The sequence below is a fragment of the Triturus cristatus genome, chromosome 11 (genome assembly GCF_964204655.1).
Source record: "Triturus cristatus chromosome 11, aTriCri1.1, whole genome shotgun sequence".
NCBI lineage: Eukaryota > Metazoa > Chordata > Amphibia > Caudata > Salamandridae > Triturus > Triturus cristatus.
The window spans coordinates 147,357,632-147,382,312 of NC_140594.1; the positions used below are offsets into that span (position 1 = coordinate 147,357,632).

General features: G+C 43.3%; 2 protein-coding genes across 3 annotated transcripts in view; one reads left to right on the forward strand and one right to left on the reverse strand.

Moving 5' to 3' along the window:
- The window catches only part of GTF2H3 (general transcription factor IIH subunit 3), an 82,907-nt gene extending 71,930 nt beyond the window's left edge, over positions 1–10,977 (reverse strand). The window contains exons 1-2 of one of the 2 annotated variants that reach the window (XM_085634147.1): positions 10,677–10,977; positions 7,201–7,280 (exon numbers count right to left, since the gene is read on the reverse strand). In XM_085634147.1, coding sequence (XP_085490273.1) covers positions 7,201–7,280; positions 10,677–10,686 — 90 coding nt within the window. In that variant the 5' untranslated portion in view covers positions 10,687–10,977. The remainder of the gene's footprint in view (positions 1–7,200; positions 7,281–10,676) is intronic. The other variant, XM_085634146.1, reaches the window with a different exon arrangement.
- Positions 10,804–24,681, forward strand: part of EIF2B1 (eukaryotic translation initiation factor 2B subunit alpha) — a 55,349-nt gene continuing 41,471 nt past the window's right edge. The window contains exon 1 of the mRNA XM_085634148.1: positions 10,804–11,860. Within this exon, the coding sequence (XP_085490274.1) occupies positions 11,848–11,860 (13 nt within the window). The 5' untranslated portion in view covers positions 10,804–11,847. The remainder of the gene's footprint in view (positions 11,861–24,681) is intronic.

A 24,681-nucleotide genomic window follows, 5' to 3' on the forward strand; every position in this document is an offset into this window, starting at 1 on the left:
CCCAGGAACTCGATAGACTGAGATGGAATCAACACAGATGGAATCAACACAGATTTCTGAGGGTTGACCAAAAAACCCAGATTCTGCAACAGATCTATGGTCCAGGCAAGATGCTGCATTACTAGGCGAGGACACTGGCCCATGATGAGGATGTCGTCAAGATAAACAATGAGCCGAACGCCCCGGGCTCGAAGAACTTCGACTACAGGCCTCAGAAGTTTCGTGAAGCACCAAGGTGCTGACGAGAGGCCGAAAGGAAGGACTGTGTACTCGTACCATAGACCCTGCCATTGGAACTGCAGAAAACGCCAATGTGGTTTGTAAATGGGCACCGACAGATAGGCATCTTTCAGATCGAGGTGGACCATCCAGTCCCCTTCCTGAAGAAGATCGCCAAGCAGATGGATCCCATCCATCTTGAAGTGACGATATACAACCCATCCATTGAACTCCTTGAGATTTAAAAACAAGCCTGGTTCCACCCCCCTTCTTCTGAACTAGGAAGACGTTGCTGACAAAACCCTGAGGGTGACGAGACGTCTGCACTATGGCTCCTTTCTGAAGTAGAGACTCGATCTCGCTGGAAATGAACAGTTGATCTTGAAGGGAAAAAAGCATTGGACGAGGAGGGAGAGTTTGAGAGGGGGAATGAAAAAAACTCTATATTGTAACCCTGAACCGAACGACCGCCCCCGATGTCGTCTGGCCCGGCCAAAAACCAGGCAGAAAACCCGTTTCAGGGAACCTTGCGCCTTGTCAAGGCCACTGAAAGTAGTGACAAATTTTGCCAGCTCCTTCAGAAAAGGCTGCCCAAAGAGAAGACCTTGTGCTAAGGGGCCTGACTCCGAGGTAGATGACTCCGCCAACTTAGGGTCAAGTTTTAAAAGAATAGAGCGGCGACACTCGCAGGACATGGCACAATTAGCATTGCCCAATAGACAGATGGCACGCTGAGCCCATCCGATCAGATCATCAGGATCAATGATTTGCCCAGAGGCTTTAGATTTGAAACCAAAGTCCCAAATTTTTGTAAGGGGACCAGTTAAATCCAGGAGCTTATCCTGACAGGACCTCCATGCATGATCTATTCCTTTTTAGGTCTCGCCTGACCCAGCGCATGCGCTGGTCTGGCGAGACTTATTGAGAGGGCTCCAAAATGTGCTACCAGCCCAGCCTAGAGCTACAGTGCATGTGCGCGGGCGCGCTTTACCGCGATTACTTTCACTTTCGCTTAGCCAATAGGTCTCGCTTTTGGGACCTTATAAGTATTTAGTTATGCAACTGTTGCATGGCTAAACACTTATAAGGTCCCAAAGGCGAGACCTATTGGCTATGCCAATGCTTGTTTAGTATCCTTCGTGTATTTCTTTAAATAAGTAACCATGGATGGATCCACCTCAGGGGTGTCCGCCACTTTGTCTGCCAAATCTGGTCTGGGACATTCTGAGCGCAACTGCGCTCTGACATCCTTATCAAAGGCTTGACGCAGATTCGATTGCACATACTCTGCAACCTCGGTAGAGGGAAGCCAGGAGGAGGAGTTATTGTGGACAATGGCAGTGGGTTCAAAATTAAGTAAATTGGGATGGGAAGGAGCATCAACAAAATGTTCCTTGCGTTGTTTCTTAGCTGGGGGAGGGGAAGCCTCCGGCTCAGACGCCGTACCAGAGGAGGTATTACCATCATCCCTTTGAGGCGAGCTAGGAGAAATATCCCTGGTCGAAGAGTCATAAGAATGGTCCGCAGCAAATGTCTTGGCTAATTTTGCAAAATCTGAAAAATTAATTTTTTGGAACCTTTCCCGCCAGATAGAGAACGGGATGAAGACCCAGAAAGCCAGCCCTGTTGCCGGGCATAATTACACAAATGCCGTTTTAAGGGTTCAATAGCCCTGACCATGGCCTTATTTACGGAGTGCTGGACTCCCACATCAAGAGCCTCAACCAGCTCATGCTCCAAAGACCCAGAGGGGTCCTCCTCAAAGTATTCCTCATCATCATAATATCCAGACATAATGTCACTTATAAGTGAATGATAAAGTATTGACAGTGATATAATAAGGGGGAGTGGCAAAACCCCAGGCAAGCCACAGCAACACAAGGACGCAAGACCCACTGTGTGCAGGTAAATTTTAATGTGGAGGGAGGGCTTGCCTAATAACACCACTCCAGGCAAAGCCTATGCAGTAGTATACAGCCCAAGTCCTTAAATTGTAAACCTGAGCGTCATGTGAGGGAGGCATACACTGGTGGGTAAAGAGCAAACGTCAGCGCTGCCCCTGCGCTCATTAAATCCAGAAAACGGAATAGGGGAAAAAAATAAAATGGCCGCCGCGCAGGCACGGAACAGCCAGGTAGAGATGCCAGAAAGAGGACTACGCGTCGGAACGACGCGCGTCCTCACCCTCTTCTCCCGCTCCACTGATACAAGAAACGGGCACTCAGCGCCCGTTGAGGTAGGCGAAGAGCGCTCCCAACTAGATCCTGAAGGATAAAGAAACAAATGCTGAATACACACACAAGCGCACAAACAGCGCTAGGGGCACAAAGGAAAGAAGCGGCAGCGGAATAGAACCGCAAACTAAATCAAGCACCCCCTGCCAATAGGGACGGCATCGCGACAGGAAAAGAGCATGCAAACACGCGAATAGCGCCGGCACACAGCAGAAGCAAGCAGCAGAGCGCGAACAGCGCTGCTCAAAGCATAAAACAGAGAAACAGGCAAGTAAATGCAAAACTCAGTAGCACAAACGGAAAACAAAGCGCAATGAATGGCAAGGTAATCAGAAAGAAAGTAATGCACTTCCCTGGCTGCGGAGCAGCAAAGAAAGAGGATGTAGTATTCTCTTATGCTCCTTATATAGGGGTCTAATCTATGGTTGTCATGTGATACCCACTAGGGTTTATGGGTATTGTAGTGTGTATTTTTTGTTTTACTTCTCTGATTGGCTGCTGAGAATTTTCAGTAAAGAAAATGAGAAGCATAATTGGAGCCTCCGGTCCTGACATAGAATTTTGTGCAGTCCAGGTGAACCTCCTATACCCTTGCTACAATGGAGGGAGTATTTTTTTAAACTACATAGCGCCTATTGATTTAGAGGACAAATTGCCATATGAAAGAAAAAAAAGCCTATTACTAAATTCATTGGTTTATGAAGGATTAAGAATGTATGAACTTCATAAAAGAAATAAAACATCAAATTAGAAAGCTGCAACGTGCCTGGCTCAAAACAAACACAAGTTTGCCTACAAAAAATTAACAGATAATACAAGTCAGCTATCAAAAAAGCTAAGAAAAGATACTATTTGGACAGAATTCAAAATGCTAAATGTGCAAATAAAGAATTCTATCAAAATCTCAATGAATTTCGTAAACCATATTGCCTAGAAGGAGCTCATCCCATTACTCAAGATTTTACAGACAAACTGGCAAATCATTGCACGGCCAAAGCAGACATGTTGGACTCATACTTAAAACAAAGACAAACCACTAGCACTGACCCTTTTCCAAAACAACAATCCAAGTATACTCTAACCCAGACTCTCGCTCCTTCCAACATATTTCACACAATTACTTTGTGGACCTGGTCTAAGCAGGCTGGCCTGCCGGCAGTCCTTCAGACCTGTGTTCACAGCAAACCTTTAAGACAATTCTTCTAACAATCTCTGCTGCCACTCCAGTAAGAAGAATCATCAACAATTCCTTAACTACAGGAATTTTTCCAGAAGAACTCAAAAAGTCATTAAAAAAAGTCCATTACTGAAGAACACAAACTTGGACCTGCTGAACCCTGACAACTATAGACCAATTACAAATGGACCTTTCCTGGGCATTCGCCCAGATGTCACAATTAATTGAATATAATGCCATACTTTCAGACACTTTCAAACGGGATTCCTTCGAGGAAGTCGCACAGAATCTGCCCTCTTTGCTATCTGGGAGAACCTGAAAAACACAGTTGACCACAACAGGGTTGCTGAGCAACTTCTCTTAGACCTCTCGGCTGCCTTTGACATGGGGACAATGACACTCTGATACAAAGACTCTACGAAGCCAGAATAGAGGGGACTGCTCTAGACTGGATCACATCGTACCTACGCAACAGAACTAATTTAATCCGTACCCCCCCTCCTTTCTCTTCCAATATGTACTTCAAAAAAGCATGGGTCCCTCAAGGCTCTATCATCTCGCCCATGCTTTTCAACATCTACATGAAGTCATTACCGGCACTGATCAATCAATTTCACCTCATGTGCTATAACTATGCAGATGACACACAAATACTCCTTCAACTGGAATGCCCCAAAGACATTGGAAACTTGGCAATTTTCAGTTGTTTCAGAACCATGGATCAATGGATGATATGGAGCCATCTCAAATTGAATGCTTCCAAAACGGAAATACTCAAATGTGGCGATTGGAAACATTATGACCCGCTCACCACATGGCCTGGTGATCTGGGAACACCGCCTAATGTATCGAAGGAAGTAGGAAACCTCGGAATGACCATTGGACTCCAAGCTATCAATAAATGCCCAAGTGGACAAACTAGCAAGATCAAGCTTTGTTATTATAAAAACTCTGTGAAGAGTCTCCCCCCCCCCCATTTTGGATTTCAACACAAGGTCCAGGCTACCATCTCCCTTGTTCTGTCTAAACTCGATTACACCAATAGCCTCTACCACGGATCACCTTTAACAACCATGAAAAGACTACAACGGATTCAGAACTCGGCTACCTGACTACTCTTACATATAAAGCCACAAGCCAAATAGGACCACTCTTCGTCAGGAATAAAATCACCAAACACCTTCAACAAAGGAACCTCCGCTCTAGAGTGGCACCTTGCCTCACAATCCTAATGTACAAGAAAAAAACCATGGGTGGCACATCCTTCTCTGTTCAAGCATCCAAACTATGGAACTCTTTATCCCCTCCAACATAAGATCCACGGATAACCAACCACCTTATCTTCGGAAAAATACTCAAGAATTGGCTCTTCCCCATATAACCACCATACACAAACAGAAATATACAGCATATCCCTCTGTATATAAGCATTTATTTGTGCTATAGATATGTACCTATATATGTGTATTGCTTTGTATAAACATGCAGAATAATTATTTTTTTTTAATATATATATTTTAACTAGTTCTGCTCAACAAATGTATATTTTACTGATAGTTAAATTATTCTGTTTTAAACATGTATATAAGTGACTGCATAAAGAAGAAAATCTTTTATCGTAACTATTTATCTACAATTGCTTCACTATAGAATTGCACACAAAAAAAATTAAAGTACAACACTTGAAAGCTGGAGTTTATTTATTGAATCTTTAATCTACATATACTACCTTCCTTTATGCATCTATATACCTCCCATGTACTTATGGTTCTATATATTTATTACTTTTAATTCAGCATATTGAATGCACTACCCTATTTCTCACCCTATACCGCTCTCAATATATCCTCTTCCTCAACTCCCTGACTCATCTCAAATCTCTTTCCACTACATTTTCCAATGCACTACCCTATTTCTCACCCTATACCTTGAGCAATATATCCTCTACCTTCACTCTCTCATTCATCCCAAACCCCATACCACAATGATCCCCAAAATAACCCGTTCTAGACTCTTCCTTACTCAACCCCTCCTTGAATCATCTCCTACCTCTTTTACTACTCTGATCTCCCAAAACAAGCCTTTCTAATCCCTTCCCTCGGACTCTTCCCTCTCCACCTCCCTTTTACTGATCCCAAGCCTCCTCCTACTGCTGTGAGTTCCAAAACAAAGAAAAAAGGTTCTAAATCCTTCCCTCTTCTATCCCTCCACAATCATTTTCAATCCAAATAACAGACTAACATCTCCACCACTCAAATTAATTTGAGATTTCACTATACTACTTCATCACTAATTCTTTATGGGTTCCGGAGTAGTGTGCTACTTGCCTAAAAAAGCACTTCAACACCTCATCAGGAATAGCAAGTGCTTTATAAGTGCAAACCTTTTTCCCTCTTGAATCCCTCCACTATCCTTCTCAATCCAAATAACTGACTAACATATCCTCCACTCAAATTTCATATTTCACTATAGTAATTCACCACTAATCCTTTATGGGTTCCGGAGTAGCATGCTACTCGTCGAAAAAGCGCTTGGACTTCTAGTCAGAAGTAGTAAGCACTATATAAATGCAATTACAATACAATGATAAAATGATCCTTTCTTTCAAATACCACCGAGAGGTCCAGAAGGATCAGACCCGCCAGGTGTCCTCTGTCCACGTTCAATCTTAGCACTTTATAATCTGTTTTGTCACAATGATCCTCTCTAGATTCGAAGGCTTCCCACCACCCCAAATAGCTGAATATCATCGTACGTTTCAAACTTCTGTTATGTGGGGAAGTGAGGATAATAACATGCAATAGAATAGTTTGTCAGAGGCCCCGCTCACTGTTCACCAAATGGCAGTCTTGTTGTACTCGCCACTGTGTTTCCCATAACCTCCTGATCTGACGCAACCATGTCTGAGGGCCTAGGTTTATTCTGTCTCCCGCTCCCCACTCACACAGTCCATTGGGGCAGTGGCAAATCATGTGCTACTGTCCGCGATGCTTCAAACTCCAATGTTCTTTGCCAGAGGAGCTCAGGGCTCGCTGCCTCTTTCTGGTATTGGGTAATACACAGAGAGTCTTTTCAGCTGCTCGTGGCAGGTGGCAGAGGCAACCAGTGGGTCTCTGGCACAGGCACCATCTCAGGTTCACCACTGGCCCTTGTCGTCACTGGGCCCCCGAGGTGTAGGTCAGCTAGGCCGCCCCATCTACCTCATCTTCCCTGCATGGTTTCTTCCTCTCATCAGAACCCATTGCAAAGTTTTTATTTCAAAGTGTAACGATCCAACTGGATTCCAGTCTGTTCGAATTACAGCATGCTTGGTCAAGATATTTCACTGGAATCACAAGTTGGAGTTCAGAGCCTCAGCTTCAAGCGGCCATCTTGGATGGCAGTTTGCCATGTCCCCCCTCCCCCCACCCCCAAATTATCTTTATAAAAAGTTCATGAAGATAGTAAAAAATATATATTTCAGTATATAACTTTACAATGTTATAATTTTGAGGCACTAGCAGTCTAAAATTACAGTGGGCAGTCAAAGAAACGTTACATGTCCTCACAATGTTTGTAGGATTTACTTGCCTCAGACTGTGCAAGAGCTTGCTGACCCCACCAGATGGGATTGACATCAACGACAATAAGTAATAGATTTATTTCTTCATCTGAAAAAAAGTGATACAATCATTATTAGAACTAAAACATAAACTGTCATCCACTGACATCTCCTAACATAACCCTTCAGTAACCAAATTAAAGTGTGCAATTGTGACAGTCATTTGTAGTCTTGTTTTTGCACATTTTAATTCTTGGTCCTAATACCATGTAGCAACTGTCCTCTCAAATGAAGCTCCTGGGTCTGGCTTGGAATCTATGTGAATTCGTAGGCTTGTAATGCCCAATTCCTTATGTTGACAACCTGTATTCAAGTGTTGAAATCTAAAAGAAAAAATGTAGGGTTCAGTTAAACTGTAAATATGAAGACAGAGAAGCACAGAAAATTAAATAACGAAAGAAAGAAAAAATATATCACAAACATATTTTAGACGAAAAAGAGAGCAGGAATAGAAGAGGAGGATTTGACCTGAAGGATTGTGAGCTTGATACTGTTTTCTGTGTATTAGGGGTCCAAGTGGACATTCATATATGCTTTAGTGTGAAGAAGTCGCTGACACATGTGTAAGTAAGATATTATAGGAAAGCCGACATGATGATAGGGAGAGGAGATTAAAACTAAAGTAAAGTGAATTCAGAGCTGGTTAGTGGACGTCCACCATGAGGGAATGTGGTAAATGATTGGTTTGTGTTTTAGGAACATACACTCATGGTGGTATCACTCTTCATAAATATAGGCTGTCGGAGTGGTTTCCCATCATATGCTGTGTTGAAATTTTGAAGTAGGGGGTTGTCACTTTACCGGACAAAGCGGGCTCAAATAATATATTGATAGAAAACAGCAAACAGTTAGTACAAGTCTACATGTAAGAATGCATAATGGATTATATTTAAAAACAAATTATCAGAATGAAGTTCAGCAAGTTCCAGAAAGAAAAATATGTGGAATCTGTACCCCTAACTTTCTTTCATTGCTGAAAGGCTGTCACAGATGGAGACATTTTCTGGCACCAGTTCTCCAGGTAAAGCATTTATCAACCAATTGTATTCCACTTGCTGCAGTCAGGGCCACATTCAAGTTAAGGGAAATGAGGAAGAAACAATAAAATGGGCTTACCCACTTCTGTTTCTGTGTTCATGTATTAATAAGGTAGTCGAGTTTGTTTAAGGTCATACATATCATGCACCAACATTAGGAGGCATCAAGACCGGTTGTCTGCAGGGGGTGTATTAGTTTCCTGTATGCCAAGAGGTTTACACGTTTTCCTTTATACATTGGTACATAGTCCTCACCATACAGGAGGCGATTCCCAACAAGTAATGGAAATGCAGGTACACTACACATAGTGATCACAACTCCTCAGCATCAGTTTGTTAAGTTGTGATTATCCTGCATATAACCAAGATATAAGAACAGAGAAAACAAATTATGTAGGACTTGGTGCAGGGGTAAATCAAAGGATGGATGTTGAGGACAATAGAACAATGCTCACTTCATGTATATTGAAAAGTGCAGAAAACATTGAAGTACAATTAAAAGAGAATCCTTAACTTGTGCATGGGCAGCTGATAGATGAAAATCCCTTAGGAGGGATATCACTGTTTTCTGTACACTAACCACAAACCCTTGATTTATTTCTAACATATGAGAGGTTATTCGCAAAGCAACTTTGTCATTGGCATATTTAATTTGTACCTTTCAGATATGTACATTTTATGGTTAGGTTTCTATCAGGTGGCAGTAGATTTCAAGCTAATTTTCCTTCCTTTTAATGTGATCATATGACTGATTATACGTTCGATTTGTTTTGCAGCTTTGATGGATGGAATGAAAAAATTTAATGAATTAATTGAGGCTGTTGCTATTGAGGAATGAAAAGAAAACTTTGCTTGTTCTGCAGGCATTTAATAAATTCCGTTTGAAAGGCTGACCCGCGAGCATCATTTGAGATGACCGTTGCAAAGTTTAACACAGGTTACTTCTAAATGTAATTTGAAACAGCTGTATTGTTAATATTGTCTTTGTTTGTTTCTCCTGCAAAGACCAGAAATAGATTAATTGACGTTGCACATAAGGGCATTAATATATCACAGCCTCAAGTAAGGGTTTTCACTCTGACCAGCGGTGGTCAGTAACAGAGAAGAATGCTGGAAGTCTTTGTTGATCAATAATGTGTGTTGTTGTTGTCAGACAACCATAGGAAGGTGTGCAAAGCACCTTTGCAGGGTGTGGAACGTCCACAGAAACTCTGGAAGAAAATTGCTATTCATGCTGCTTTACTTATGTACACCAATGGCATCACTGCATAAAGACAACTCCTCCTTTAATTTCCAAAATGTCAAACTGTCCACTCTCATCATTGGTTCACTTGGCCATCCATTGGTTATAAATGTCATAATAATCAATTGCAATTCAGCATCCTTTTCCATTTCTTGTCCCCAGACTTCCTCTGATAACAATAACTCATGATCCATAATTCCACCCAAGGCACTCACCACATCTTCGTATGTGAATGCTGCATCACAATCCACTCGATTACTCTCCTCTTCCCTGTCCTTACATCCCACAGAAAGACATGAAAATCCATCCGCTATCACATTATCCCTGCCTGGAAAAAATTCTATTTCAAAGAGGTACAGCTGCAGCTTAGAAGCCAACCTTGCTAACCGTGGAGAAAAATTTCCCCCACGACCCCTGGCCTAAGTATGTTCACTAAAGGTTTATGGTCCGTACATATTTTAAACTTCCTGACCCAAATTAACACCCTAAACACCTAAGCCGCTACCCAGCGCAAGATGCTGCTAAGAAATCCTTTTAAATCATGGAATAATTTATTTCCGCCTGTTTTCATGTACGCGAAGCATATGTCACAATCCACTTGTCCTTTCCCTTGTTCTGAGCCAAAACCGCACGAAAGCTGTAATCACTCGCATCCACAGAAATAATAAAGTCAACATTCATTTCAAATGGTTTCAAGCAGGGAGCTTGCACAATCTCTCTCTTAATACATGCAAATCAATCCGCTTGCTACTGTCCACACTCAAATTTAACATTTCTTTGAAGCAATTCCCATAGTTGCTACACTTTCATAGAATAATGTTCTATAAATCTTGAATTTAATTCTGTAAAAGCCCAAATAAGCCATCAATTGCACCCTACAAGTTGGTTCAGGAGCATTCCATACTGCGTCCACCTGCCCGACTTTAGGACGTATACCATCTTTAGAAATGTCATGGCCCATGAATTCTACCCCATCTTAACCAAACTTGCACTTCCCACTATTTACGTTCAAACCCTGTCTAGCCTTTTGGCAGAGCATCATGCAGTGAAAATTGGAATACGCAAAGCGAAATAATCACACATGCACAATAAAAGACTATTTTGATCTATAGTCTTGTGCCAATTCCAGACACACGAGGAAAGAAAAACAAAAATGTAATCTTACCTGTAGCCATCTCCACTCCGTTTGACACTTCCCACAGAGCTCACTTGCATTTTGTCCCCTACCGATGACGTCGCAAAACGCTGTAGGTGTATGAACAGACTTCTTTTCTTTCATGGATAAGGAAGCCAGACTGAATAGTTGCTCTTTAATGAGCAGTATTAAAATATTTATTTTCCTGACACTGATTCGGAATTTAGAATCACGAATACCTTTTGATCTCACTTAAGTATTTGGCTGCATCTGGCTGGTAATGTTCCGTTGTCGTAGAAGTGCTCGCTGGTTTAATTTTATAAAAGAAAGTACAGGACTCACTACGGAGGTTTACGCCCATCTTGGACTAGTACGTTTGATATGGTAGTTTGTAAGTCAGGACCCAACGGGAGAAAGCAAGTCACTGTGATATTGTATGATATTTCCAAAGATATTTTAGTTAGTGAATATGACCTATTAGGTGCCGACACTTCAAAAATATGCAAATGAATGGATGTACGTACTAAGTTGCAAAACAGAACACAATCTTGGCGCAGCTGTATATTAAAACACTACAGCCTTAATGAACAGAATTTACATAAGGCATGTTTCTTCTTGTACTATTTTTTCCAAAGTGATTGCATCATTCAAGATGGCGCCCCCGTTTAATGACACGAAGTCAATGATTTGCGTGGGTAGTCCCCTTTTTATGTCACTTTCTGTTTCCATGCTGCTGTTTTCACCGTGCCGCTCGTGTATATTGCCATTAGAGAGTTTTTAGACAGTTGTAGGTCCCTAAGAGCTGTCTGATAGTAAAAGAGAGAGTGCAAACCAGTAGTTGAGCTAGCCACTGAGTGTCAGCTCTCATATTTGCACCGAACCGATGGTTAGGCATCTGTGTTACAAACCGTTCCACGCATTGACCTGTTTCTTCAGTTTCTGACCTAGAACAGTTTTATCCTTACACACCTGTCAAGCATCAGCAGGAAAAACGTATGCATATTTTCCAAATGAATCACCTTACTTTAGAAGAGAGCGTGGACACCCGGCACGACCATCAATAGAATTAGTGTCCTCAGCAGCTGACGCACTCTAAACCGAGCCATTGCTCATCTGACCTGGGCAACAGCAGGAGAAACGTCTGCATAAGTGCAGCTGGACTTTCCATTCTGGGAACACTTGAACGCACGGCCCTACTAACATGAATAACGAAGGTAAATCTAATTCTAATAATCGTAAACTAATTCCACACCCTGTCTATTTTTATTTGGTAGTATGTTTAAGGATGATTGGTCAGTACAAGCCATGAGCTGCTTATTGCCATTCTGTAATCCAACTGCTTATTTGAGGGAGCGAGGAGAACTTTACACACCTTTTTTCGTTTTTAAAAAAAACGTACCGTATGCAATTTCTGTTTAGCGCCTATAGTCCCTTTTAAATGAATGGGCTATTTCAGGAATTCGCAGCGAACCTCTTCACCCACAGAACAGCTGATGCATTTAGGATTTCCACAAGCGAAAAACACCGATCATTTGTTCATGTTTGAAATGTCCGCAAAGGCCCAAACGTGATACTTGAATAGAGTCTATTCTAAAGATATCTGTATTCATTTCTTACACGACCTTTCAGTTTACTTTACTTATCAATCAGGGATTATAAAAGCGTTTTAAAGTGCTTTCTTATTTTTGCTATTTGAAGTTTGTACTGATCAGGAGGAACAATACAGGCTTTCGGTGATTTTTCTAATTTTTGTACTTGCTGGGACATTAAAAATACCGGTTATGCCGGTAGAAATCCGGTCAGGTGGCAACCCTTGATGCAATATGTGCTTATTCACTAAAATTGGAAAAGAAACGGTGTAATAATCACTGTCGTGAAATATTGTATTTGACCGTATGAAATGTTAACCTATGGAATAGGCTGTCCTCTAAGTATGTACTTGCAGCCTGCGTCAGCATGTTTAGGCTAGAGTGGATAAGTTATTGGCGACGTCTGACGTCAGTAGCCTCCCAAACACCCTGTTGTTTTTTGTGTTATACCCTTTAATGTATGGATTTGTATAGTACAAACCCAGTTTAAAGTAACACAATATTGTACCGAGTAGGGGATGGTATACAATTAAGCAAATGCAACTTTTTACAGTGGTTGAGTGTTATGCCCCAGGTCCGGGTGCAACCAATCTGTTTATTTACGGACAGTATAGTCTTTAAGGTGATGAGTATTGTCTTCGTTTTAGAATTGGAGGGAAAAAAAAAGATGTCAGATTTATGTTACAATGACTCGGAGCGAAGAAAGCGTTACTATCTAGATTTCGGTTTCTTGTACTTCCTTATCTCAAGCCTGGACATGTTGTGGCTGCTGGTGTTTCATTGTTCAGTAGGCATTTTTATCTTGCATGGCAGAAGTTTCCAACCTTGAAGTGAAGCATAGTACCTTAAAGGTGAAATGGGAGGGTAGAGGGAGCTAGTCAATTTCTTTGTGCTTAGGGAAGGTCCTGTAATATTTTCTTGACTCCTTGATAAGTTATGCCACTATGTGAAGGGTGCTCTTGAGGGAAGTCGGGTGGGAGTTAGAGATAATGGCAAGCAATATTTTGCCTCTGCCCAAATGCGAAAAAGGAATAGTATTTGGATATCTTTTTTTAAAGCTGTTATCCAGAAGGAATTCCTTGAATCCCCAAAATTGGGGAAGTTATTGCCATGCTATGCTGTAAGTGTTACCTTTCCAATGTATCTTCACGTTAAGACTGGTGTTGATGCAGACTTAATTGATTGAGCACTGACATTTCAGGTTGGAATCCATTAAAGTCATTTGACAAGAACAATTCTTGAATTTGTGCTTGCTTTTTATAATTGGTTAATTAATATAGACTTTATCTTCAGGGCCTTGATCTTAAATTCCGAGTATGACATCCAGAATTGGATGTTGGAAAGGAAGCCCTTAAGGAAGTTTGTTTCGTGGCCATAGTAGATCAGGTAGAGCTAAGTGTAATCTTTCTATTTAAGGTTCTTATTGTGTGCCATGTGTATTCCCGTGGAGCTTTGTACAATAGCAGTCTTCAAACTTTTTAGGCCAAATCCCCCTCGCGTAAAAGATATAGGGGCATATTTACAAGGCGGCGCTAAAAAATTATCGCCGCTTTTGCGGCCGTTTTCGGCCGAAAAGCGGCGATAATTGTATCGCCTAATTAGCAAGGTCATGCTAACGTGTGAAACCTTGCATTAGCGCACGTATTCTTAACGCCCAGCTTTGCATCTCTAATGAGATGCAAAGTGGGCGTTCCTGACATGACAGGAGAAATGTCGCTAAGCGACATTTCTCCTATCATCAAGCCCCATGCTATGTTTCCAGCGATAATCTCACGTTAGGCAGTTAGCGCTAGGGTTTTTATCGCTTTTGAGATAAGCGTTGCTAATAGCACGCTATCTCAGCGATAAAAATCCACGTTACCCGGCTATAATTATCCTAGCGCTAAGTGCGCTTAGCGATAATTATCGCCGGTTGTTGCTGATATGCCCCATAATGTGTTGCCCTCCTACTCCTACGAAGTGTAACCTGCAAGACTGTTTAATTGAGAGCAAGCACTGAATACTGCTGCCATTGCGTGTGTTAGCCTTAGTCCTGGGAATGTCAAACTGCAGTGCTATTTGATGGACCTGGAGCAGTGTTAATCTCCTAAAGATTTTGTTGCTCCTCAACTGGATCTGTACAACAAAATTAAATGCAAATTACGATGTAAATAGTAAACTGCATTCAGCTTTATAATGAAATCGAGACGAATTTAAAATGAAACGGTGAAGGTTTATTAAAGGATTCAGATTCATAACAGAAAGCAAATAAAATAGATAGAATCAGTCAGTCAAACATAGTATGATGCTAACAATAAAATGCAGGTAACATTCGGAACCAGATATCATTTAGCTCTAAAAAAATAAACCAAAGTTATGAATCAGAAGTCGAACCTATCGGAGTGTCACCGCCTAAACATCAAGGGAGAGTGAATCCACAAGCATCAAGAAAAGACTTCTTTTATAATCGAAACACAACAAAACCCAAAAACGGATACAATTAAAAAGGGTCCCGGAATTTGGACTGATCACGTTAAAAAAAGAACGATACAGTTTCTGAAATGATGTTACTCGCCACTTTCCCGCAGATTCAACTAATGCAGAGGCATATTATCAAGAAACGGCGTTAAAATTATCGCCGCTTTAGCGGCAGAAAACTGCCGCTAAAGCGGCGATAATGGGCTTGGTAATATGCCCTTGAGAATTCCCATCGAAGCCCATGTTCTGGTGTCAACATGGGCTTCTATTGGAATTCTCTGCAGCATATTATCAAGCCCATTAACGCCGTGCTTGATAATATGCCCCGCAGTTCCCATCCCTGGTGGTTTTCAGGCACCTCAATAGTTAGTACAAAGATAATTACTTTAAATACAAGGACAAGTTCTCATGAGAATCATTCGATGGTCCTTAGAGGTGAGGCCTAGAAACAATTCACTTTCAGTGGAACATTGTGCTACAGAGTTAAAAAAAAGAAACATCATTTTATACCTTAGAAAATGACATTACACCTCAAAGAAATGTTCACAAAGTTACTTATGCATGAATTGTCTGTGTGCAGAGTATGGCAGGAACAATGAAAAATCACACACTGAAAAGATGGTTGCAAACTGCACCAACCATTTTGAAATTGTCCTACATTAGCCAATGTTTAAAATAAATGAAATCGGGGCGCGTCCTGGCGCTGCACTAAGATGGCAGCGTTTTAACTGGGGTCCACCGACCTGAGCAGATATTCTGCAATTAAAAATTTGCAAACATTCGTGACAAGAATTTTCAATTCTATTAAGGACAAGGAGGCGAGGATTATGCTTTCTCATTTCTTTATTAGAAATGCCCAGCAGCCAATCAGAACCGTTTATGAAACGAAAAAACTACAGTACCCATGAGTACCGGGTACCACGTGACAACCATAGAGTCTCTCCTATAAAAGGTACAACAATAGATAGTACGTCCTCTTTCTTTGGTGAGGAGCAGTTCATATGAAAAACATAAAATCCAATGGAAAAAGAAGCAAGCCAGGAACCAAGTCCATCAGCCACAGTCGGTGATCATCCTGACGCTAGAAACACAGCAAACGCCGAACAGAGGCAGGCAGCAGATGATCCAAGCGGAGTGAACAGGATAAACAGTAGAAATCACTATTTCGGGTCAGAACCTGAAAAGAAAAGTATAGCCGTAATACTCATCCAATAAAGAGAGTGAAGGCAATAAAAGGGAAGGGTAAACATGGAGAAATACAATGCATTGTCATAAATCAAATGCCACTGTGACAATGATAAACATGAGAATCAAACATGAATTTGGGTGGGATAATCCTCGCCTCCTTGTCCTTAATAGAATTGAAAATTCTTGTCACGAATGTTTGCAAATTTTTAATTCTATGTCAGGACAGGAGGCTCCGATTATGCTTGTTCAAAGCTGATCCACCACAACAGAAGCAATATGTTCAATAGGCTTGTAATAAAACGTTTTGAACATAGAATCAGAAGACCAATCTGCGGTTTTCATGATGTCCAGTAATGAAACACCCATCGAGAACGCTTTAGAGGCCATGGCCCCGCGAGCCGAGTGAGCACCAAAAATGGAAACATCAATTCCAGCCTCAGATAAGAGCCATCTAACCCAGCGAGCTAATGTAGCAGGAGTAACAGGACGAAAAGGTTTTTGCAAGGCAATAAGTAGTTGACCCTGTGTATCAGAACGTAAAGGTGCAGTACATACCTCGTAATCCTTGACACATTGAACAACGCAAAGGTTGGGATGATGAGGAAAGGAAGGATAAGTAACCGAAGAGGTAGCAGTCTTGGTGCGTTTAGAGATTAGAAAAGTGACACCCTCAGGTGTAAATCTTCGACCTGCCAAGTCTAACGCCCGCACGTCAGACACTCGTTTACAAGAAACGAGACATAACAGCATAGTCAATTTAGCAGAGAGCTGTTTACGAGAAAGTAATGAATTAGGAGGCCAAGCCTCCAAAAATCTCAAAACAATGGAGACATCCCAAAGCGAGACATATTTAGGGCACGGAGGGTTCGCTAGACGAATGCCCTTAAGCAACTTGGAAATTAAAGGATGTTCACCCGCCGGTTTGCCATTAATGGGAACATGGGCGGCAGAGATGGCGGAACGGAAGTTGTTGACCGTACGATAGGCCAGACCAGAAGAAGCGAGAGAAGCTAGAAAATTAATAATCAGAGCCACATCCGCTGAAGCGGGATCAACTTCCCGCTGAATACACCAGTCACACCAACGCTTCCATGAGGCTCTATATCTTTTGTGAGTACTGGGAGACCAGGCGTCACTGATGAATTTGGAAGCGTCTCATGAAAGGCCTGGGAGCGACCAGCGATCCCCGAAATTCGGCACGCCAACAGTAGGAGATTGCCGGATAGAACCAGGGGATGCGGATCGCCTAGGGGATCCAGCAACAGATTCCACTTCTGGGGAAGAAGGAACGGAACCGCACAACACATCTCCAGAAGGTCCGGGAACCATGGTTGAGCTCTCCACAGCGGAACAATGAGAATCAGCTCCGTTTGAAAACGTTTCGAGTAGGCCAGAACCCTGGGAATCAACATGAACGGGGGGAAAGGCGTAGCACAGAGTGGACGGCCAAGTCTGAAGAAATGCATCTGTGGCCAGGGCTTTCGGATCCGGCCTCCAGCTGAAGAATAGAGGGAGTTGAGTATTCAGGCGAGACGCAAACAGATCTAGGTGACAATGACCCCAAGTCCGACGGAGAATGCGAAAAATGCGCGGGTGAAGGCGCCAATCGCTGAAGTCGCGAAGATGGCGAGAGTTCCAGTCCGCAATCTGATTGCGGCAACCGGGAAGATATTCGGCAATAACTGTGATCTTCTGTTGAAGACAGAAGTGCCAAAAATCCTTGTCGATCTCCGCCAAAATCTTGGATCGTGTTCCCCCCAACTTGTTGACATACCGGACCGCTGAAACGTTGTCCATGCGGAGAAGAATACAACAATTGGTCTGATGAGGGGAGAAACACCGAATCGCAAAAGACCCCGCTAGAAGTTCTAGGCAATTGATGTGAAGAGACAGTTCCTGGGGAGACCAGCGACCCCCGGTGGAGATTGGTCCGCACCTGGCTCCCCAACCCCAAAGGCTGGCATCCGATTCTATCACCAGATCCGGAGCGGAGCCGAACAGGGCTCGTCCATTCCAGGCCTCCATGTGGTCCAACCACCATTGCATCTCGCTCTTCGCATCCTCGGAAAGAGGAATCAGATCTGAATAGCGAAGATCTTTTTGGAGGTGACGAATCTTCAATCTCTGAAGTGCTCTGTAATGCAGCGGACCTGGGAATATCGCCTGAATGGAGGACGCCAGGAGACCTACTACCCGTGCTAACGACCTCAAGGACACAATCTGTCTGGAAAGAACAGACCTCAATTCTCTCTTGATGTACCGAATCTTTTGGTGAGGTAATAAGAGTTGACAGGAAAGGGAGTTCACTTGAAAACCCAGAAATTCGATTACTTGAGTAGGATTCAAGATAGACTTTTGCGGATTGACTAGGAAACCCAGGGATTGTAGAAGGTCGATAGACCATTCCAGATGGGTTAATACTGTGAGGGGTTTGTCCGCCATGAGAAGAATGTCGTCGAGATAGATTATCAGGCGGACACCCCGAGCACGCAGACATTCCACTACAGGCCTCAGAAGTTTCGTGAAGCACCAGGGTGCTGACGAGAGGCCGAATGGGAGAACTGTGTATTCGTACCATATTCCTTGCCAACTGAATTGAAGAAAACGACGATGAGGCTCGTAAATGGGAATGGAAAGATAGGCATCCTTGAGGTCGAGCCGAACCATCCAGTCCCCTTCGCGCAGAAGATCGCGCAAAAGATGGATCCCTTCCATCTTGAAGTGTCTGTAAACTACACTTCCGTTGAAATCCTTCAAGTTGAGGACCAGACGATTGCCACCCCCTTTTTTCTGAACCAGAAAAACATTGCTGATAAACCCGTGAGGGTGGGGGACAGTTGACCTGATTGCCCCTTTGGCGAGAAGGGAGTCTATCTCTGCCGAAATAAACTTTTGGTCCTGAAGAGAAAAATGGAGAGGAGGAGGGGGGAGGGGTTGATGTTGGGTCTGATAGAATTCTATTTTGAAACCTTGAACAGTTTGCAGAACCCAAGCATCGTTGGAGATTTGACGCCAGTTCTGGAGAAAAAAACGTATTCTGCCCCCCAGAACCACGTCGGAAAAACAAATCAAACTCACCTGAGGTATTAGAGTCTTGGTAAGCACTTTGGTTGCCACCGGAACGGCCTTTCCGGAATTGACCTCTCCCTTTTCGGGAAGGATAGAAATTTGAGCGGGTGTTGTAGCCGGAGTCCTGACCCCCGCCTCTCTGGGACTGATAACCTCTCTGGGAGGAGTTATTGGAGCCACGGCCGAACGAGCGTCCCCTATGTCGTCCGGCCCTGGCAAAAACCGGACGAAGTGCACGCTTGATAGAAGCTTGCGCCTTATCCAAACCACTGAAGGTTGCTACAAATTTAGTAAGCTCCTTAAGGAACGGTTGGCCAAATAAAAGACCCTGTGCCACCGGACCAGACTCGGAAGTGGAGAGTTCCGCCAATTTCGGGTCAATCTTTAGAAGAATAGAGCGGCGACGCTCACTAGAAATGGCACAATTTGCGTTGCCCAACTGGCAAATAGCCCTCTGAGCCCATTCTATGAGTTCATCTGGATCCACAAGAGATTCTGCTTCCTTGGCCTGAAATCCGAGATCAAGGATCTTGGTGAGGGGTCCCATTAAATCCAACATTTTATCTTGGCAGGACCGCCAAGATCTGTCCAGACCCTTTTTAGGGTCCTTAGCAAATTTCTTCAGATAGGAAAGCATTGTGGGGTCAATTTCAGGAGTGTCTGCCAGGTGATCTGCAAGATCCGGGCGAGGGCACTCGGAGCGGAGGCGAGCTCTAACCTCTTTTTCAAAAGGCTGACGGATGTGCGCCTGGACATACTCAGCTACTGCAGGAGAAGGAAGCCATGAAGATGAATGGGGGTGATATATCTCTGAAGGCTCAAAGGTTAGGACTTGCGGGTGAGTAGGAGCGTCCACGTAATGCTCCTTGCGAGCCTTCTTGCGTGGTGGAGGAACATCCTGGTCAGATGAGGAAGAAGGAGGACCGTCAGAGTCAGTGTGACAGGCTGCCGAGGTAGAAGCGCCTACCAAAGGACTGGAGGAAGCCTTTTCTGAGGCTAGAGTTTTAGCCAAACGTTTGAAATCCGCCCTGTGTGGATTTATGGGGGATTTGGAAGAGCGAGAAGAAGGCAACCAACCTTGCTGCTTTGCATATTGCGTCAAATGACGCTTCAATGGGTTAATAGCGTGGACCAGGGCTTTGGTAACGGAGTGCTGAACTCCTTGGTCCAATGCTTCGACTAAATCTTGCTCAAGGAAACCTGAGCTCTCCTCTTCGTAAGAGTAATCATCTTCATCAAAATACTCCTCCATTATTCTTAGTTTCACTGGAAAAGTGAAAGTAATGCCCACCAAATGACAATTTAATGTCAATTAATATTACAATGCCAAAGGCACAATTCAGGGGGAGTGAAAAACCCCACAGCAAGCCAATTAATGGACAGAAAAAAGGCTGACCAAAAATAAATAATTAAATTAATTGTGGAGGGAGGGCTTGCTGAGTCACTCTAGGCAGAGCCTATGCGTAATTATACAGCCCCAGGCCTTTAACCAGCAAAGGGCGTCGATGGGGCTGAAGAGAAGCTGAGGCAGTGGGCAGCGGTGTGGAGAACAACCGATTCCTGATCTCCGTGTGAAAACACGGTTTGTAAACAATGAAAATGGCCGCCGCGCATGCGCGGAACGGCCGCCTCAGTTCGTATGTAAATAGAGAAGCACGCGCGTTAGCGCGAGCTTCTCAGCCCCTATTCTCCCACTCCACCGAATTCGGACACCGACGCTCGAGCGAGCGTCACGCCCAAGGGAGGTGAGACCACGCTCCCTGCATGCGCGCCGCGCGAAGCGGAGCAAACGAAATAAATAAACCGGGACAGCGCGCAACAATGTAGCAATAGCTAAATACAATTTGGAAGCGAGCGCGTCCCAACAGTAGTGCACAGACAATAATGCAACAATGTAACAGTAGTAAAACGAAAAAGGCACTTAACTGGCTGCGGAGCAGCAAAGAAAGAGGACGTACTATCTATTGTTGTACCTTTTATAGGAGAGACTCTATGGTTGTCACGTGGTACCCGGTACTCATGGGTACTGTAGTTTTTTCGTTTCATAAACGGTTCTGATTGGCTGCTGGGCATTTCTAATAAAGAAATGAGAAAGCATAATCGGAGCCTCCTGTCCTGACATAGAATTCATCCCGGTCCTACCTGTTAGCTGTTGGCTCCGTGATATGAGTTGAGCACCAGCAACCTAGCTCGACTCAGGTACAACCTAGCTTGACTCGGGTACAACCTAGCTCGACTCGGGTACAACCTAGCTTGACTCGGGTACAACCTAGCTCGACTCGGGTACAACCTAGCTCGACTCGGGTACAACCTAGCTCGACTCGGGTACAACCTAGCTCGACTCGGGTACAACCTAGCTCGACTCGGGTACAACCTAGCTCGACTCAGGTACAGCCAGTATCCATCACAATGCTGGACTGGCAAAGGCTGGAGGAAGACCACCCACACTGGGCCTGCATCGCTGGACTGCTGTTTGGGGCCGTCGGTCTCTGAGGTGCGAAGCGAGCAGCGCAATGCACGGTGCTAGGAGGGGGCTGTCGGACTGCTAGAGGGAGCCACTGGGGGTGACGAACTGGCCGAGGCCGACCGGCTGAAAGCGCCAGTGCTCATGTGGGCTTGCATGTCTTCACTGCCTGCTGTGACGAGCCTTCAATCCGTGGGAGTGACGGCTGCCAGTGATGCATGGACTGATGATATATACTGGTGTCCTCTCCACACAACTCTTGTCAGTAATGGCAACACTCTTTGGCTTAATATTTTGACTCTGCATGCATTGATATTGGCACAGCTGTCTGGGCAAACGCAGTGTGTGCTGAAGGGACCCCATCCTGCACTGTTACGCCTCCATCAACTACTATTGATATTACGTACTTTACAGCGCTGTGTCAACAGTTCCTGCACTATTAATGGAGGCATTCTGGTGGGAGACCCCCCCTCCCGGCCTGGTTTGTTGTGATGGCCAGTCTATCTATACAGGTTTAATTATCATTAAGCACTTGTCTGCTTCCCGCTGAAAATGGGTAAAACAGACATCAAGCAATAGCACCTCACATTTGAAACTAATCTGCTGACCAGCAGCCAGTGGGAGAAGAGGACAGGGGGAAAGGCACCCCCCACCCCGACTATTGAACATATCAAAGCGATTCTACTGGAAATGAGAACCCTTCTTACAGCAATTGACTACAAACTAGACTTCCTGTCTACACGCATGGAAGACGTGAAAAAATGCATAAATAAACAACTCGTGTGCCAAACAGCCGCTGAACAGCGTATTTCCGATGTATAAGATGTGCATACACAACAGACCAAATCTCTGGAGGAGGTGAAAAGGAGTTGCACAAAGTGCAAATGAAGAACGAAGATTTAGAAGCCAGGTCTTGGAGAAACAACATACGCATTCTTGGCGAGGGCTGGTAGGCAGCCCAGTATTGGGTGGCGCACTCTGTAGCTTCCATATCTAAGTGGTGGGTTTGCGGCTCCCCACTTTGAAGCGTATTATTTAGTGGCATAAGCACAATTTATCCACCGTTGGTTTCATAACCTGCTATGTTATTATTGAGAGAGGCCTGTTGGCCCCCACCCTTCTCCCCAGACCAACCCAGGAGATTCACACAGTGTGTTCACTCTTTGGGCCTGGAATCGATTAGCATATCTATGTAATATATCTATACCTTACTCCACACAAATACCCATTAGGCACTATCACAGGCTACAAATGGAGTGCCTCCCTGGGTTGATACGTCTCTTCCCCGTGGACTGTATCATTTATTTCTTGCACACATGTTTAAAACATCCCGGAAATATATGGGTGATGCATCTGCCACTATGCTAAATGTGCTTACTTACAGCAAAATAGCACATGAAGCTCAACGCCTTTTTGATCCGGATTGGTCAGTATTGAATATCCTACTCACCAACCCACAGCCATATAAACTCATATCCAGATAATATGCTGCAGTAATGGACGGTTTGATTCCAGAGTTTTCCAGGGCTCGCCGGCATGGGTGGGTGATGTGGGCCAGATGTTCAATGGCATTCTGCTGCCAGCAAACTAAAGCGGTATTCACTAATGGCATGTACAGCTTGATTCATTATAATTATCTACAGAGATTGTACCTTTCCCTAGTGGACCTTGCATGCTATTATCACGAAGTTGACATTAAATGCAAGCGGTGTGGTATTGTGAGAGCAGATTTTTTTTTCATCTAGCATGGACATGCCCAGCAGTGGCCACCTTTTGGTCTTGACTCACAACGGCACTACTCGAGATAACCGGGAATCTTTGTATCTTGGAAATGCTTCTAAACAATTTTGTATACTGTGGATTGGGCTTTTCGGATTATTTTGCCCAGACATCATGTCATGTTTTGTCATACTGACCCGCTAACTGTACTGATGAGGTTTTCTGAAATGTATAAATAAAAAATCCTTCCTTCTTGGAAAGGATCAATCCTGCCACCTATCTATATAAAATAAAAGTATCCAATTCCATCAAATAAATAAATGCAATCTGTAGCCCCGACCTAGGACTCTTTCAGATGGAGCATTAGCTTTGGTCATGCAGTGGCCATGTTATAAGTACTTCTCTTTTTGACTAGACTACTAACTTGTCCTGCAGCCCCACCCTCGACAGTGGCCATATTTGTGTTTCACTACATCCTGAAACATCAAAAGACAACCTCTATTCACCATTCTACACACTACCACTCTTGTATCCTGGCAAGACCTACATTGAGAAAAGATGCTTTAATACATAATTAAAATACTAGTGATAATATTGTTAATCCACTGGTACTGTTATCAAGCTATTTCTATTTCGTGTGTTCTCTTGTTAATCGGTTTATGTAATCTGTAACAGTCCATATCTTAAATCTGCATGCAAAACCTTTCATTTGTAAACTGCACTGGCAGTATGTAACTATTTTTATGTAAAGTGCTCCTATACCTGTTTCAGTCTGCATAGCACTAGTTCAGTTCAGTTCAGTTCAAATTCTTTATTTCGATTGTTAAAAAATCATCATAAAAAGTACATGTTAAAAACACAACAACACATATAATCATACAATTCATTACAAAATAACCATCAACTGAACTGTTACACTTTATCACAATACGAAAAGTAAGCTAATCTCTAGTGTTCCTTAGTCTTACGGCAGCTTTCAAGAAGCTTATTACTGAGCATAGAGTATACATATCATTTGCTCTTTGAAGGAACAACAAAGCTACCTTCGCATGTCGAAATTTCCCACATTTTAAAATATTAATTAAAAACATGCGTCTAGGGAGACAATAAAATGGGCACAACAATACAAAATGAAGGGTGTCCTGCGGAGACAAATTGTCGCAGCCGCGGGCCCCCTTCTGCTCAATAGTCGCAGAAAAACCCGATGGATAAGATAAAATATTATGCAACAAATTGAGCCTAAAACGACACATTAAAAATCTCTCTTGTTGATTATGCAGCAGAAATAGATAGGGTTCCATACCTACTGTCTCTTTAGCTAAACAGTGGGCTACCACTGAGCGTTTTGATATGAGAGCTTTAGTTTCCCTATGGGATTCCATTTTGTCCAGCAACAATCTTTTAATTTGCATTTTACTATTTCTTGTAATTAAAGTAGGGTTACTAAAGAGTGCGTGTTGGCCTACAGATTCTAAGGTTGCTTTAACATATTTCAGCCATGGGATTGACATTCCTTTGTCCCTTTGTAAACAATCATTAATAATTTCCT